At 45.1% G+C, this 16798-nt stretch overlaps 1 protein-coding gene across 4 annotated transcripts in view; it reads left to right on the top strand.

Annotated features, from left to right (window-relative positions):
* The window catches only part of arfgef3 (ARFGEF family member 3), a 35664-nt gene that overhangs the window by 13970 nt on the left and 4896 nt on the right, over positions 1-16798 (top strand). For 2 of the 4 annotated variants that reach the window (XM_008430113.2, XM_008430115.3), the window contains exons 13-36: positions 88-220; positions 608-1164; positions 1689-2041; positions 2785-2945; positions 3021-3186; positions 3579-3686; positions 4682-4897; positions 6338-6448; positions 7536-7686; positions 7761-8084; positions 9630-9763; positions 10278-10423; positions 10920-11099; positions 11194-11335; positions 11429-11551; positions 11768-11871; positions 11951-12095; positions 12169-12297; positions 12678-12854; positions 12952-13066; positions 13381-13483; positions 16002-16133; positions 16280-16410; positions 16620-16628. In XM_008430113.2, coding sequence (XP_008428335.2) covers positions 88-220; positions 608-1164; positions 1689-2041; positions 2785-2945; positions 3021-3186; positions 3579-3686; positions 4682-4897; positions 6338-6448; positions 7536-7686; positions 7761-8084; positions 9630-9763; positions 10278-10423; positions 10920-11099; positions 11194-11335; positions 11429-11551; positions 11768-11871; positions 11951-12095; positions 12169-12297; positions 12678-12854; positions 12952-13066; positions 13381-13483; positions 16002-16133; positions 16280-16410; positions 16620-16628 — 4050 coding nt within the window. The remainder of the gene's footprint in view (positions 1-87; positions 221-607; positions 1165-1688; positions 2042-2784; positions 2946-3020; positions 3187-3578; positions 3687-4681; positions 4898-6337; positions 6449-7535; positions 7687-7760; positions 8085-9629; positions 9764-10277; positions 10424-10919; positions 11100-11193; positions 11336-11428; positions 11552-11767; positions 11872-11950; positions 12096-12168; positions 12298-12677; positions 12855-12951; positions 13067-13380; positions 13484-16001; positions 16134-16279; positions 16411-16619; positions 16629-16798) is intronic. The other 2 variants (XM_008430114.2, XM_081616278.1) reach the window with 1 other exon arrangement.

Genomic DNA, 16798 nt, shown 5'->3' with positions numbered 1-16798 from the left:
CTGATCCACAGCTTCATTCAGAGAAAACTAGATGAAAGTCAGCAATTTGAGCCTGGACTCAGTTTGGCTGTGATGTTCTGTGTTCAGAGTGATGGACGGGATGACGGAGGCCTGTGTGAAGGGCGGCATCGAGGCGTGCTTCGCCTCCGTTTCCTGCGCCTGCGCTCTTCTGGCTGCGTTGGATGACCTGTCGCAGGGTCGCGGCCTGCAGCCTGAACAGGTCGACTCATGACACCAAGTCAGAACATGAAGAGAAACTCACAACCGCTTTCTGGAAACTATTAGTTTTTTTAGAAAATACTAATAATTGCAATTAATTAACTTTAATTCAATATATTCTAATTACTTGTATGCTGCTTATGAAGGGATGGATGTGTAGTAATAATGAATAAAACTAAAATAAATGGTAAAAACTAAATACAGACTACATTTAAGACCATAGATAACAGTAAACGGAGGTTCTTGAAGTTTCCGCCTTGCAGGAAGAAGGTCCTGGGTTCAAATCCCATCATGGCGACTGTCTGCATCGAGTTTTGACGTTTCTCCCTGTGATGGTTCTGTCTGGATGGATCAACAGCAGTAAGAGTCGCTGTGTTTCCTCCTGCAGGCTCGGTTTCTCCTCAGGCGCCTGGACGACATGAAGGACGGGTCAGAGTCCACCCGGGAGTCCATGGAGATCAACGAGGCCGACTTCAGGTGGCAGAGACACATCCTGTCCTCAGAGCAGCCCCAGTGGGACTCCGCTGCCTCCAACATGGCCACCACCGAGCGCAGCCCGGACATCAGCATCAGCATCACCACGGAAACGGGACAAACCACCCTGGACTTGGAGATGGGGGACTTGGGTCTGGGTCAGGGACACACGCCTGAGGAGTGCGGCGAGGACGCACGCGTCCAGCTGAGCTGTCCCTTCGGAGGCCAGGAGAGAAGCCAGCGGGAGCCGGTAGGAGGCGCGGCTCCGAGAGGAGAGAGGGCGGAGGGAGGAGGAGGCCGCGGCGTGGAGGCCGAGGGTCAGGAGGTCAAGGACAGAGGAGGCGTTCCTCCTGACGTGGTGCAGAGGAGTCACGCTCTCGTCTTCCCTGACATCACCAACTTCCTGTCAGTGGACTCCAGGACGCGGCCGCACCACGGGCCGGGGTCCAGGTACAGCGAGAGCAACTTCAGGTACGACTCCGTCAACTTTAGGGATCATTTCGAGGATTTTTCAAGCTAAGCAGCTCTTTAGCGCCATCTAGTGGCAAAAATGACAGATATATTTAGCGCAAATGTTTTTGTATTCTTGACGAGACAAAACAAATTTTCATGTAACTTTTCAGCAAAATAAAGGAACTTGTTTTAAGTCAATAATTTCTTCTTACTGATGAAAAAGTGCTTTTCTACTGACAGATTATTACACTTTTGGGAAAAGTGAGTCGTTATAAGTAAAGTAATCTGAACAACTATTGTTAAAACAAGCTCCTATGTCTTGGTGAAAAGTTATGTGTAAGTTAGTTTTGTCTGATTTCAAATGTGTTGAGATATTTGCACTAAAACTAGACAAAAAAACGTAAGATTTTGTGTTTCTGAACAGCTTTGTCGCTGACCAATCAGAACCAAGCTGGCTGGTGATTGGTCTTTATTGCGTCTGTTTTTCTAAGCGTATTAAAATCAAGTTCCTCACCGTTTCATTCACCCTGGTTGTCCTGCAGCATGGAGGAGCAGGACTTGTCTCGGACAGAGTTTGACTCGTGCGATCAGTACTCCATGGCTGCAGAGAAAGACTCGGGACGCTCCGACGTGTCCGACATCGGGTCCGACAACGTGTCTCTGGTGGACGAGGAGCAGCAGACGCCTCGGGACTGCCCGGGCCACCGCTCCCTGCGCACCGCCGCCATGTCCCTCAAACTGCTGCGCAGCCAGGAGGCGGACCAGCAGAGCGCCAGGTTGTTCGTCCAATCGCTGGCGGCGCTGCTGCCCCGCCTCCTGGGACTGGCCTCCGCCCAGGAGGTGGACCTGTCGCTGCAGAACTTCTCCTCCACGTTTTGCTCCGGGCTGCAGGCTGGTAAGCGGAGGGAAGAGGGACCAGCAGAGATTCAGTGTGATGATGATGTAGCTGTAGAACAGAACAGACTTTGTTTGGGTTGTTCAGTAACAAACAGCTGTTTGCTGACCAGCTGACCGAGCAGCTCTTTGTGTCTCCACTGTTTTATTCAAGCAATCAAATATTTTGGAGGATGAAGTTTAGAGAGCACAGATGATAAAACAGCAGAAGTTTTCTGTTAAGTTAATTTTACCATTTTATGTTCGGCCAGAATGTTGTGATGGTCCTGAAGTTCTTCCACTTTTGGATTAAAATTTCTCTCATGTCCAGTTTGTAGATGACAAACTTGATATTTTTGTCCACTTTCCCTCAGTGTGTCTCTGCTGGAGGACTTACAGTTTCTGTGAAATCAGTCCAAGCTGCAGGACAAACTCAGACTAAAATTCACTCCTTTATTATTTGGTCTGAATTTTTCCTACCAAACTGGACCTTAAGGCTCTTTTTTACCTCTTAGTTTTCACATGAAACTCAGTAAATGCATCAAAATAATAGAACATCAGAAGGTTCCCATTCTCAAATGTTTTTTAAACCATTTATTCTGTATTGATAGTTTGGTTTAGATTCCTGTCTGTGTCTCAGCTGATAAAAACGGTGGTGTTGTGAATGCTAGTCAGACTCAGTGAAGTTTAATAATGAATTTTAAAGTTTAAATGTTTGGTTGGGACTCTCTAAAGCTGGTGTTTTTCTTTCCTTCCTCTGTTCAGGAGGGATTCACTCTCCAGGCTTTGAATCAGGCGACCCTCTGAAGTGTCTGATGAACGCAGACGGCCTCTACCTGGTGTCGTACTACGCTCTGCTGCTCAACCTCAAGCTCTGCTGCTGCGACTACTACAGACGGAGAGAGCTTCCGCCCGCCCTCAGTCTGGTGAGCACAGCCACAGCCACAGCTGCTCTCCTGATGAGCGCGCAGCTGATGAGCGTCTCCCTCCGTGTCCTGCAGAAGGAGTTTGTTCGGCTGATCCAGAGCAGCGGAGTCCTGGTGGTTCTGTGCCAGGCCTGGATCGAGGAGCTTCACCACCAGGTGTTGGAGCGCAACCTGCTGGCTGACGCCGGGTACTGGGGCTCACCAGAAGACCGCACGCTGCCGCTCATCACCATGCTGACAGGTCTCTGATGTCCTTCATGCTTCTTAAGACAGAAATCCAACTCACCATGGAAGGAAACCTCATGTTGGAGAATCCAGAGGATCATAAACCCAGTATGCTGTGTAGCTGCATTTTGTTCATCAGTGACAATTTTTGCTATATTTACAGATAATTTTATCCAAAGAAATCATGCATCTGCACATCTTGCTGGTCTACATTATTTGATCCAACTCTGATGGTTTTCCATTTCGCTGTAACTCTGTATTTAATGGGTCGAACGTTAAACTGAAGCGCTGAGAGTTTAGGAGTTAAGGGATGGGAAAAATAAAACATTTATGTAGTGGATTGTTTCCAAAAGACGATTATCTGAATGAATATTTGGTGCCAGTTGTTTTGTATTTTTGTGTTGTCAGACATCGACGGCCTGGGCAGCAGCGCTATTGGAGGTCAGATGATCCGGAGGCCGTCCAGCCAATCAGCACTCAGCTCTGAGAGGGCTGGAGGCGACACAGCGACTGCAGGTCTGTAACTCAACTCACGGCGGACATCTTGGTTACAGTCATGCATTCATCCATTTCACTGTGGGGACTCAGAGGTCCCCCAGGGCTGATCCTCAGATCCCCTGTTGTTGGTTTTGATTTGCTTCTCATAAAGTTTTCTTGTCTTTTGAACAAACAGCAGCAGATTTCCTGCAGGATTTTCTGCTGTGGAGTCAAATTACCTTCAACTAGTAGCTGCAGGTTGAACTGGATGAGAAACAAAACTATAAATAATTAGCTCTGAGATCAATTTCTTTATAAATAAATCTTGTTTAATTCATATGTGTTGATATGTAATAGTGAAGTAATGTCTTAATGTGTCTGGGGTTTATGTCTGTGACTTATCGGCAAAAAACATTCAATAAAATGCATTTTATATTTACTTACTTGAAATTATGTGTCAAAATTTACAATTTGGACACTGAAAATATAAAAACTTCCATAAAATGCCAACAATGCATTTGAAGAATATATTTTTTCTTCTCCTGCAGCAACAAATGATCCTAAACTGAACAATTTGACATGATTAGAAAGCAGAGCTGGTTGTTCCTGTCTGGACAGAGGGAATAAATATCTGGTTTAATGGATACTTTATGAAATTATGAGGAACAGTTTTTAGATATTAGCAGCTGTTTTGAAGAGAGGGATGATGGGAAATAAAAATATGAAGACAGATGTGGAAGGAATGACCTCATCTGCAGCCCTTCATCTGAAAAGGTCTGCATAAGACTGACATGATGATGTCATAAACATGACATAACACCTGCACTAAAAGGTGCATTAAAACTGTCAGCTTGGCATTATTCAGCAAATAATGACACTTATAATGATCGAAACTCCTTCAATTAAAGTGTTTCCACAGAAACCTTAACCTCGTTAACCATGAGTCACGCCTCATGACATCATCGTTCTTCAGGACCAGAACCCAGCTTGTGATGCTAGCTGCAGGTTTCTCTCTCTCCTCTCTTTGTAATCAGGTGCCATTTTCTCCCGCTTCATCCTCACCGGCGTGTGGAAGAACCTGATTGATGTGCTGTCCACGCCTCTGACGGGCCGCATGGCGGGCAGCTCCAAGGGCCTGGCCTTCATCCTGGGGGCCGAGGGGGTGAAGGAGCAGAGCCAGAGGGAGAGAGACACCATCTGTCTGAGTCTGGACGGCCTGCGGAAAGCCGCCGCGCTCAGCTGCGCGCTTGGTGGGTGAAACCTTTGACCTGAGTCTGCTCTGTCTGCAGAAACGGGGATAGATTAATAAATCAAGTTTAAGGACAACCAGGGTTTCAGCAGAGTGGTCAGGGCGTTCCTGGACAGCTCTGTCAGGAAAACGTAGCCGGGCTGAGATTTATGTCTGGATATCACAAGGTCACCGAGGAGCACAGCGTTGGTCCTGAAGGCTCTGATGAGTGTGAAGGAGGGCTTGATGTGCTGCTGGGTGTCGGGGCCCGCAGCTGCGTTTCAGACTGTTTGTCTTTATTTGGTTCCTCAAGCTGGACTTTGTTGCTCCAGCGCTGTCAGACACTTCAGAAGGCAGAACGAAGGATTCTTTAAAAGTCGAGCAATGATTTCAGCTGATTTAGAGTCAGAAACAACAGCAGTAATATCTAAACATCAAGTTTTTATACCAGTTTAGCTGTGGAGGATCCCAGGGTCCAGGAGTCGGAGTAAACCCGGAACTGGTTCATCACAAGGAACAGGGGAAGATTATTGTTGTCTGAATATAATTTATTTATTTTTAACAGGAAAATATAAAAAAAAAATTGAGCCTGTCTCAGTTTAATTGCTGTTTTACAACAGCTTCCTGTTCTGCAGAACATTAAAACACAGAAATACCAACAGATACAACTTTGTGGTAATGACACTATGAAGAGGATGGGTCTGAAAACGGAGCCCTGGGGAACACCGTCAGGACTGAGTGAGTTTGTTGTTGCATTAGAAACCTGCTCCGTTCTGCCGGTGGAGGCTGATCTGAACAGGAAGTGATGTCGCTGTTCCTGCAGTTTGGAGAATCATCCTCATCTAAAGTTTAAAGGTTTCACTAAAAGCCCAAAATTATTGTGTTCAGGTTGGAAATAAAATTTATTTTATAAGATTCAGAGAGAGGTTTTGCTGTGGTCATGAAATATCGAAGAGATTTTACTAATTTTTTCTTCATAAATTGTTTTAAAACCTCAAATTATTCAGCAGGAGGTTGGAAACTAAATGATGTTTTCTTTTCCTTCTGAAACCAATTTTCCAACATATTGAATGGATTTATGTTAACAGCAGGGAGAGGCAGCTGTTAAATGGGTTTAATATTCACACAGATTGTTGTTTTCCTTCCCAGGAGAAAACCTCTGAAGTTAGCTTAGTGTTGCTGGACCAGTTAAAATTGTTTCTCAGGTTAATTTTTTTTATATATTTGGTTTCTTCCTGGAATATTTCACATTACATTCACCAAGAATGGTGAGTAATAACCAGAACCTGTCAGTTATCATTGAGGAATCACACATGATGTCAAACGTCAGCCGGGTCTCAGTTTCAGTTCTGATCCCTGGTTCTGCACCTGTGGAACAAATGATTTTAGAAAACAAACTTCCTCTTTTGATCTGACCATGAACTGAAGCTGATCGTGTTTGTTGGCCGTTTTCCTCTTTCAGGCGTTGCTGCCAACTGTGCATCAGCTTTAGCCCAGATGGCTGCAGCCTCCTGTGTGCAGGAGGAGAAGGAGGAGAAGGAGGTGGCAGAGATGGGAGACGCCATCACACAAGGTACCGAGTATGACAGCGCCACCTGGAGGCCAAACGTGCACGGATCGTTTTATTAAAGCAGCTTCGCACAAAAATCCACGGCTTGAAAACAGAAAGAGGAAAATAAAACGCCTTTAATATAAACTCATATTGCATAAATATCAGAGTGAGACGCTGTTCTTAATCTGTGGTAAGAAATGGATCTTTACTGACATCTAGTGGCCAGTTTGGAAAACAGCTGGAAATTTCAGCTGATGATTTGTAAAAATATTCAACATCATTTTCCAACTGACTTGACAAATATTTTAATGAATAAATCATGCAGGGCTGCAGCTCAGTTCTAGTTTTCAGTTTAACTCTCATGTAGAGGGAATCATGTTCATTTAATTAGTTAATTTACTAGAAAATCAGTTAAACATGGCAAAGTGTGGAACATTAATTAGTCCTTTTTATAAAGAATATGATCAGTCTGTGAAGGCCTAAATGGAAAACAGCTGAGTTATGTTTAACCACCAGTTATAGCTGAGATGCTCCCCAACTGGTAGAGAAACATTTTAAATATGCATAAACACTATTATGGGATGTTTCATAAATTTGCAGAAAGAATCACTGATAGATTTTTCCACAGACTAAAATGCAGTTTTGAGGGGAGAAAAGAGAAAAACATGTTTCACAGCAGAAAAATGATTTGATTCAACCTTTTAGCAAATGTTTACAGTTTTTTCACAATCATGAGTTTTAAAAATAAACTTAATGGGTGAGAATTATTTTCCTTCACTTATTCATTTGAAGTTTAGCAGCCATTTGGTCTGTTAGTGTTCATGTTCAGGAATGTGTGACTAAAAATGGCTGCAATCTGCAGTAGATTGAAGTATTTTTCTGTCATTACATTAAAAAACCCCACATAATATAAAAATTTAATTAAATAAAAAGTAACTGTACAGACTTTAACAAGCTTTAAAGGTGGAATGTTTTTGGGGATCTGATTCCTAGAACAGATTCATGTTGAATCCGTTTTAAAACCTTCCTTCCTGCCTGGACGTGAGCTGAGCTCAGCTCTTCTCCTGCATCCCTTTGCTCATCTCTGCCGTCTTGTTGCTGTTGGCAGTGAAGCAGCGCGTCGAGCAGCGGCTGGAGCAGATGGGCCGTCCTCAGGGAGTCCGCCTCCACACGGCTCATGTGCTGTGCATGGACGCCATCCTGAACGTGGGCTTAGAGATGGGCAGCCACAACCACGACTGCTGGCCACACGTCTTCAGGTACCGACACATGAGCCTCACCCTGCTGCAGCCGTAAAGTCATAGAAACTCACTGCGGTCCGGCTCTGTCTCAGGGTGACGGAGTACATCAGCTCTCTGGAGCACAGCCACTTCAGCGACGGCTCCCTGCAGCCGTCCTCCCTGACCACCATCACCCAGCAGAGCCAGCAGGCGGCGGGCGCTGCCGGCGTGGACCTGGGTCTGGAGCTGAGCTGCGAGCCGAGCCCCGAGGCGGCCGAGCTGAGCCTGAGCCAGCCGGTCATCCAGCCGCTGTCCATCCAGGAGCTGCTGAAGGAGAGCAGCAGAGGGGGGCGGGGCCTGGACCTGAGGGGCGGCAGCCTGATGACGGGGACCGGCGCCGCCAAGGCCGTCTGCACGCTGTCCACGCAGGCGGACAGGTGGGACCTCGCTCTGCAGAGGCTGGGATGTTTGAACCATGTGATGCTTTACTGGGTTCAGTTTAAACACATTAGTGTGTTTTATAGGTGCATACATGTATTTATGAGGGTCAAAGTGTCGCATCAGGCGTCCACCAGGAGGTGCTGTGCTGAAATACACCCAGCAGGCGGCAGTAGAGTGAATCCTGCTTGGTTCTGTGTCAAAGTTTTTATGTGTATAAGTTATCATAATGCAGATAAAGTCATAAAATGAGGTCAGTTTGTGTAACAGGGAGTTTTCTGAGAAATGGAGTCAAGATTTCAGCTGACGTCCTCCAGTCACGAGCATGCAACACACACACACACACACACACACACACACACACACACACACACACACACACACGCACGCAGTGAAGCTGCCTCTGTGAGTGTGTGTTCTGCTCAGACCAAGGATCATCTCTTATGTAAGCACTTATCCGAGCTGCTTTTGCAGGGAATAAAGAATTTTCTCTGATCCTCTGCAGCAGCAGATGGACTGAACACATTTCTGATGTGAAAGTTTCACCAAACAATAGTAAATAGACCAAAAGGCTGGTCTGTTTCTCTGCATCTTCATCTGTGACTCCTCAGTTTAGCAGCTCTTTATGCAGTGGTCACTAATTATCTGGTTATGTTGAATTTGCTCCACTTTCAAACGAAACATTTAAAAATATATTTTATTTGACTAAAAAAGCTGCAGTTCATCAAAGGAAAAATGTGTATTTCTTTGTTTCCAGGTCTAAAGTTCATTGATTCATTTGCTGATTGAAATATTAAAATGTTTAATACAAGTTAGATGTTCATATATAAACATCTTTCTGCCATTAAATAGAAAACAAATGAAGCCATTTTTCATAAATAAGTAATTTATGTTAAAGTTTTCATTTAGTTTCTATAAATGGTTGCTTTAAAGCTCCAACATCAACACAGTTTATTGACTTCAGTTCTAAAATACTTTATTAATCTCAAAATAATAAAATTATTATACAAGTTTTTTCAACTAGTTGTTAGACGCAGAAGGATCTCCTGTAGAGGTCAGTGTGGCAGTGGTTTTTATGCAGCCTCTGACTGAAGCCACTGTCTTGTTGTATGAGAGTCTGATGAAGAGGATGATGAGGGTTATCTAATCATTTTCACACCAAAACCTCCAGAGGTTTCAGGACAGAATCAACTTTTTTTATCTGCTTTTTGAGCCTCTTTGACTTTCATGAGTTTCATTTTAAAGAACTTGATTAGTTCTTCTATGAAGAGCTGTGAGATATCAGCCAGAGTCCTGTGGTAGAGGTGCAGCTGTAGGCATTCAAGTTATGCTTACTGGTGTATGTATATATTTGACCCATTGCACAAAAGAAAAATAACAGTAAACTCAAACCTGCACAAACATTCAACCCTGAGATTAGAAAACATTCAGTGAAGAGAACCTTCAGATCGTCCTATCGTCCTTGTGATGATAATGTGTGTGTGTGTGTGTGTGTGTGTGTGTGTGTGCGTGTGTGTGCGTGTGTGTGTGTGTGTGTGTTTCAGGCTCTTTGAGGAAGCGGCTACGAAGCTGAACCTGGTGGGTCTGGTCGGCTTCCTGCAGCAGCTCAGGAAAGCGTCTCAGTCTCAGCTCTTCAACTCGGCTGCAGAGACCGGAGATTATTCTCTGGTGATGCCGGGTAGGAAACACGATGTTCACACACGTTTCTGTCACTGCAGGGAAAATACTCACAGCCTGAGGAGTCAGCAGGAAAACATGGAGAGTAAACGTATGTGTTGACAGAGAGCCTGGGAAGAAAGTCACCAGCAATGACCTTAGAGACGAAGCTGTTACTGTCAGGGAAGGTCGAAGGTCATTTCAGATTATTTCTAAGAGGAAAATATTACATAAAATAGTCTTAATGTTCCTGCAGATTCAACCAAGTCAGAGAAATGACTTAAACCTCTGAGCCAAATCACAACAATCAGAAAAAAACTGAACAGAAAGTTTGAAAACATGGAAACATGAATTAGGTTTGATGAACGCATGAATTTCCTTTGGACAGATGAAACCAAAGATGAGATTAACTGTCATTTCCAAAAGTAATGTCAATATCCCAGATAATGATCGATGTAAAGAATAAATAATCGTCTTCAAACACAGACTGTCTTGTTGCCGTGGAAACCTTGATGATTTTCTCCGGTTGTGTTCAGGAGTCGCCAAGTCGACGTCGGAGCGCCGCAGCGCTCTGCATCTCTTCCGTCTCGGAGAGGCCATGCTGAGGATCGTCAGGAACAAGAACCGGCCCCTGCTGCACATGATGAGGGCCTGGAGCGTGGTGGCGCCCCACCTGGTGGAGGTGGGGAACTGCAGCAGGGAGGAGGGTCTTCTGAAATGTTTCTGCTCCGATTGTCCAGTTTCTCCTCAATCAGTCGGTTAATTTCACTGCAAAAACTTAAAATCTTACCAAGTATTTTTGGTCAAGATTCTACTGCAAACATCTAAGAACACTTGGAATAAGACAAACTTTTCAGCAAGATATGTGAGCTTGTTTTAGGCCAATACTTCCTTAAGTTTTCTGAAAAACTTATTTCACTTATAACAAGACATTATTTCACATAGGAGTGAAATAAACTGTAAATGAAACTAGAATGTTTTCATCAATATTAAGGAATTGTTGACTTAAAATAATCTCTTATATCTTGTTGAAAAGTTACTTACAAATTAGTTTTGTCTTATTTCAAGTCTACTAAGATATTAGCACTACAGAAATAGTTTCTAAGATTTTGTGTTTCTGTGGTTGATTGGTTCATGATTCATTTCATTCTGGGGGATAAAAAGTGTTTCGTTTCCAGGCTGCTTGTCACAAAGAGCGCCATGTTTCCCAGAAGGCCGTTTCCTTCATCCACGACGTTCTGACCGAGGTTCTGACCTCCTGGGCCGAGCTTCCTCACTTCCACTTCAACGAGGCGCTGTTCAGGCCGTTTGAGCACATCATGCAGCTGGAGCTCTGCGACGAGGACGTCCAGGACCAGGTGAGGTCCGGTCCGGTCCGGTCCGGTCCGGTCCGGTCGGCGGCAGCACAGGGAAGCTTCCAGCCACATGCTCCAACCCGCCTGTCTCCCCCAGGTGGTGACGTCCATCGGGGAGCTGGTGGAGATGTGTTCCCCTCAGATCCTGTCCGGGTGGAGGCCGCTGTTCAGCGCCCTGAGGACCGTCCACAGCAGCAGGGCGGAGACCAAAGACTACCTGCTGGGAGAATACTCCATGGGTAAACTGGCAGACTGGTGACCGACGCTGGTTGTCACGGAGACCTTAACAGTTCAGATTATCTCCTCCTGTTCCCGCCTCTCGCTCCATGCAGGGAAGACCCAGGCTCCCGTGTTCGACGTGTTCGAAGCTTTCATCAACACAGACAACATCCAGGTGTTCGCCAACGCCGCCACAGACTACATCATGTGTCTGCTGAAGTTCGTCAAAGGCCTGGGTGGGTCTGGCTTTTTAATCTGCTCACATTTCCAGACCTGCAGGATTTATTCCTCCTGGAATCAGAATCCTGCGTTTGCCTGTTTCATGTCTTTATTCAGAGCAGCTGGGATTAACATTTCTCAGAACTTTCATTTCATTTTGTCCTTTAGATGTGACTGTTGTATTTGTGCAGCACTTTTTGCTCCTAATTCCAGTTTTCTGTGTTTGTGAGCAGGAGAGGTGGATTATAAGGAGATTGGTGACTCTGTTCATGTGTCTGGGTTGAGCTCCACTGTCCTCTGCGTTCCGGCTCTCGACTACCTGCACAAATGTTCCCAGGTAGGACCTCACCTGTCGCCGCAGCAGCTCGCCTGCTGCAGCAGCTCATCGCCTCTCATCAGGTTCTGTTGGGTTCCAGCTGCTGGCTAAGATCTACAAGATGCCGTCCAAGCCGGTGTTCCTGGGCGCCCGGCTGGCCAACCTGCCCATGCGGTCTCAGGAGCGCTCCGTCAGCAGCGAGGACGGCGTCGACTGCGTCCTGCAAGAGTTCGACGACGACACAGGTGAAGAAGACTTCCTGTTCCTCCCGGTTCGTTTCCTGTTTGGGGTCCAGCTGAGGTTTCCTCTGCGCTGCAGGTCTGATCCAGGTGTGGATCTTACTGCTGGAGCAGCTGACCGCCGCCGTGTCCAACTGCCCCCGGGAGCACCAGCCGCTCACCCTGGAGCTGCTGTTCACGCTGCTCAGAGAGGTCACAGCCGTTCCAGGTGACTCAGGAACACAGCAGCCTGGTCTGCAGGAAACACCTGGAATATTATTAAATATTCATAAGCATGCAGTAAAAACAGACGTTTGTTGTTTTTTTTCACAAAACCTGGAAATATCAGCTGCTCTGTGCCAACGATGCACAGATTGATGACTCAGATATTGCAGCGTTTGTGTTCAGTAAGAAGCAGATATTAAGGAGAAAGGAATTGTAAATATGAGAAATGGTGCCAGAAGAATCCAGTGAGGTAGCGTTAGCTGACTGAATAAGTAAAAATGAAAATCCATATGTTTTAAATGCTTTACTGTTCAGGGTTTCCCCTTCCTGTGTGAACAAACCACCAGCTGCTCAGGTTCCCTAACTGCTCCACATCACCTGCAGGTCCGGGCTTCGCCATCTTCGCCGTCATCCAGCTGCTGCTTCCTGTCATGTCGCTGTGGCTGCAGCGTAGCCATGGCGACCACTCATACTGGGACGTGGCGGCGTCGAATTTCAAGCACGCCATCGGCCTGTCGTGTGAGCTGGTGGTGGAACACGTCAACAGCTTCATCCACTCAGGTGAGCTGCTGTTGCCTGGTGCCTCGTTCCATCCTGCTGCTCTCCTTCCTGATTGGACCGTTGGGTTTACAGTCCGGCTGGTTGTTTCTCTCTGCAGACATCGGCTACGAGTCTCTGATCAACCTGATGCTGAAGGATCTGTTCAAGCTGCTGGTGGCCTGCGTGTCTGAGCCTGCAGAGACCATCTCCAGAGTTGGCTGCTCCTGCATCAGGTCGGCACTCAGACCATCGATTCCTACTGGCTTCAGGAGTCACAAGAAAATATTTCATTATATGTATACATTTTTCCAGAAATATTAAACTAATTATTTTTTTTATATCTTCAGAGACATGATATGAAGTTGTTTTTATTAATATAATTCAACTTTAAAGAAAAATGTCCTCCAGAACAAAGATGGTTGTATAACATATAAAACCAGTGAGAATCATGGGAACCATGAAGATATGATGTTCTGTCCTGAATCTTAACTGCTTTGATTTGTGCGTGCGTGCGTGCGTGCGTGCGTGTGTGTGTGTGTGTGTGCAGGTACGTGTTGGTGACTGTGGGTCCGGTGTTCACAGAGGAGATGTGGAGGTTGGCCTGCTGCGCTCTGCAGGATGCTTTTTCTGCAACGTTAGAGCCTGTGAAGGTACACACACACACACACACACACACACACGCACACACACACACACACACACACCCCCACACACACACACACACACACACACACACCATTAGCTGGTACACATGAGAAGGCTGCATGAACTCAGAACTGCATAAGAACAGATTTAAATGACCCAAGATATCAGAAATGATCAAAATGTTTTAGCTGGTAATGCTCACATTAGGCTTTCTAACAGAAGTTTAACTCTCTCTCTCTCTCTCTCTCTCTCTCTCTCTCTCTCTCTCTCTGTTTCTCTCGTCCTGCTGCTTTCTGTGCCGAAACATTGTTTATTTTTTTGTTTCATTTTAAAGGATTAAAGTCAGAAACCAAAACATTCAGCCTTAAGTAAAAATAAAGCTTCGACAGGCTGAACAAAAGACGGAGACTTAATGATTCTTTAAATCATGTTATTGTGAATATGATGGTAATGATGGTACAGTAAGTATCAGTCTATCTGTCCAGAATACAGACAGACTGTCCCGTCCTGCTGCTTTTTGAAAGGTGTTAGAATCCAGAGACGAATCACAGGGAGAACCTGCAGACCCTACAGGCTGCTTACTGCATGCATTACTAAATGTTTTAGGTTTATTTCATGCCTACAACATCAATATTAATGAATTATTTATGTTTCTTTTATTTAATTGACCTCCATGTGTTTCAACCTGGTGTTTTTTCATTTTCTCTCACATCTTACTGCTGCCAGTAAGAATGAAACTTTGTTTTTATCTCAACTTTGAACCGAACTGAAAGGTGCTTTGATTTCCATTGACCCCAAGCTGGAAAGGCTTCATCTGACCTGAACCAAACATCACACGGTACCGAGCCTGGTGCCTGTTTCATCTGATTAAACCCAGCAGGCTCGGCTTTATGAGGACTTTGTGTTAATTTGTTGATGACGGCACCTGCTGTGTGCGTCTGGGTTTACTGAGAACATCCTCAGTGAGTCGAACCCCTGCTGCTGATCCACTTCATTCCTGGCTCCGGTTGACACAGAGGGGCCTCCAACGGGAATCTGACTGGAATATTCCTGCCTGACTGCAGCTAAGCAGCTTTACCGATTAAAACTCCAGTGTGTGTGTGTGTGTGTGTGTGTGTGTGTGTGTGTGTGTGTGTGTGTGTGTGTGTGTGTGCGCTTCAGAAAGAGAGATGATGGCATCTATTGATCCTGCTGTCACTGACGTTTTTCCTGAGTCTCAACAGATCAAATAATTTTAGATTCACAATAATCAACAGGAAAATGAAAAAGAAGCAAAATGTTATTTTGTTTCAAAATTCAAAATTATTCTCCACTTTGAAAGTCCATCTCATAAAATCCCAACAAAAGTTTGTGACTGTAAAGTGTGTAAGTACAGTAACTGGGTTAGAAGGTTTATTTTAAGTATTTTTCTGGTTAATGTGTCTTTATTTTCCACTCTTCATCGCTGCTGCTCCTTATGTTGACATATTGTCGTGTTTTAGGTCTCAGTATTTTGTCATGTTATTGTCATTGGCTCTGAAACCAACCCGCTTCAGCATCATTTATTTTTACCGTGTCTTTTTATTAGTAAAAAATTACAAAACAAACACCTGAAGTTAGAAGTTGATCTGTAATGTGTTCATTGGTGTGTTGGTCTGTTACTGACTCGTCCTCTGCTTCACTCGCAGCTTAAATCTGAAACAAGTGGCTCATCCTTCAGACATCTGATCATGTGACCTTTGACAAGCTTTATGGAAAAGCTGCTTTTGTTTGTGGCACATTCAGGTCACGCCTGATCCAGAGTAAACAACATTTATCTACAACCCACAGAGAGTATTACTGGAGCTGCCTGGGTTTGGTGGCTGATCAGGAAAGGATGGAGATATTCTGGACCTCAGGGTTTGTTCTGCTGGAACCGTTAATGATGGACAAACATGCTCCAACCATTTAATTTAGAACATTTTACTTTGTGGTCAGTCATGTTGAAGTAGCTAAAATTAAAGGTGAAGCTCTTAGGTTAATAGTCAGTCTAAGTGTGCATTCACACCAGCCCAGTTTAATCCGGTTTAATCCGACTCCAATGCATTTGTCTGAAGTCTGGTTCATTCTGTGAAGTTTAATCTGACTCTGAATGGACCAGAACAGTGAACTCTGGTCTGAATACAAACAGTTTGGTTCACATGTGAACGCCAAGCAGGAAGCTGACTGCAGCGCAGGGCATTCTGGGTAAATACAACCAAAACAAATGTCTGTATCTAGTGCCAACAGGAAGTTTGGCTTCAGGTCTTTTCAAAAAGAAGAGATAAATCATCCAAGCACTAAAAACTGACGGCACTCTGTTGTGTTTATAATTCTACATTTAAGAAGTTTTACTCTGTCTTGTTCAGGCTGTTTGTGTTTCCTTTCCTCGCTTCCTGTCACACATGGATGGACTCTGGTTTGATGAGAGGAGCTGAAGTTCATCTTGGCAGCAGAACTTATAGAAAACTCAACACAGCAGCAGATTTCTGACAGGGATTGCTGTGTTTGTGTCCTTTGCTGTAGAACCTTCTGGCGTGTTTTCATAGCGGCTCTGACAGTTTCTCTGGAGACGCCTGTGAGGTGAAGGTGGCGGCTCCGTCTCACTCGCCGTCAGCTGAGACCGAGTACTGGAGGATCAAAGCTATGGCTCAGCAGGTCGGTTAGAGCTTCTCTTCTAAAACTAAAACAGCTGAAGCATTAACGTTTTACAAGCTGTTCCCATTAAATGGATTGAATAGATGAGTGTAGCATGTAAGACTGTAGAGCAGAGAATGATCTGAGTCGTGTCCTCTCTGTCCCAGGTCTTCATGTTGGACACTCAGTGCTCCCCGAAGACGCCCAACAACAAGGACGGCTTTGAGCATGCTCAGTCCTGTGTGCTCATCATCGAGCTGCCGGCTGACCAGCAGTCCAACGGGCATGCTCAGAAGAGGTGGACGCCGTCACTCTCACTGATGCATGTTTTCATTCTCTAACCACAAATCAAATCTCTGCTGGTTCTCGCTGACATTCTGTCCAGCTGGCTCCCTGCTTCTGGTTCTCTGTTGTTAAATCCAAATCAGTGTCTCCTCCAGGGTGTGTGTTTCTCTCCATGTCCGTCTCATGAACTCTCTCTTTTCTCTTTCTGCTGCTCTGCTGCAGGAAAATTGGGTAAGGCAGTTTTCTGACATCACTGACTTTGTGTCAGGTTTATTAGACAGATGCTCACATGCAGCAGCGATCATCTGGAGCGTGTTCATAATCACACTGCATCATTCGCCATCAGTGTGCACAACATGCAGGAAATGAACAGATTGTAAGAGATTAAAGGTTCCTGACTG

Source organism: Poecilia reticulata, chromosome 15 (genome assembly GCF_904066995.2).
Source record: "Poecilia reticulata chromosome 15, P_reticulata-male-v2, whole genome shotgun sequence".
In the NCBI taxonomy this organism is placed as follows: Eukaryota; Metazoa; Chordata; class Actinopteri; order Cyprinodontiformes; family Poeciliidae; genus Poecilia; species Poecilia reticulata.
The sequence above is the reverse complement of the archived record's forward strand: the minus strand, read 5'-3'. Positions and strand labels throughout refer to the sequence as shown.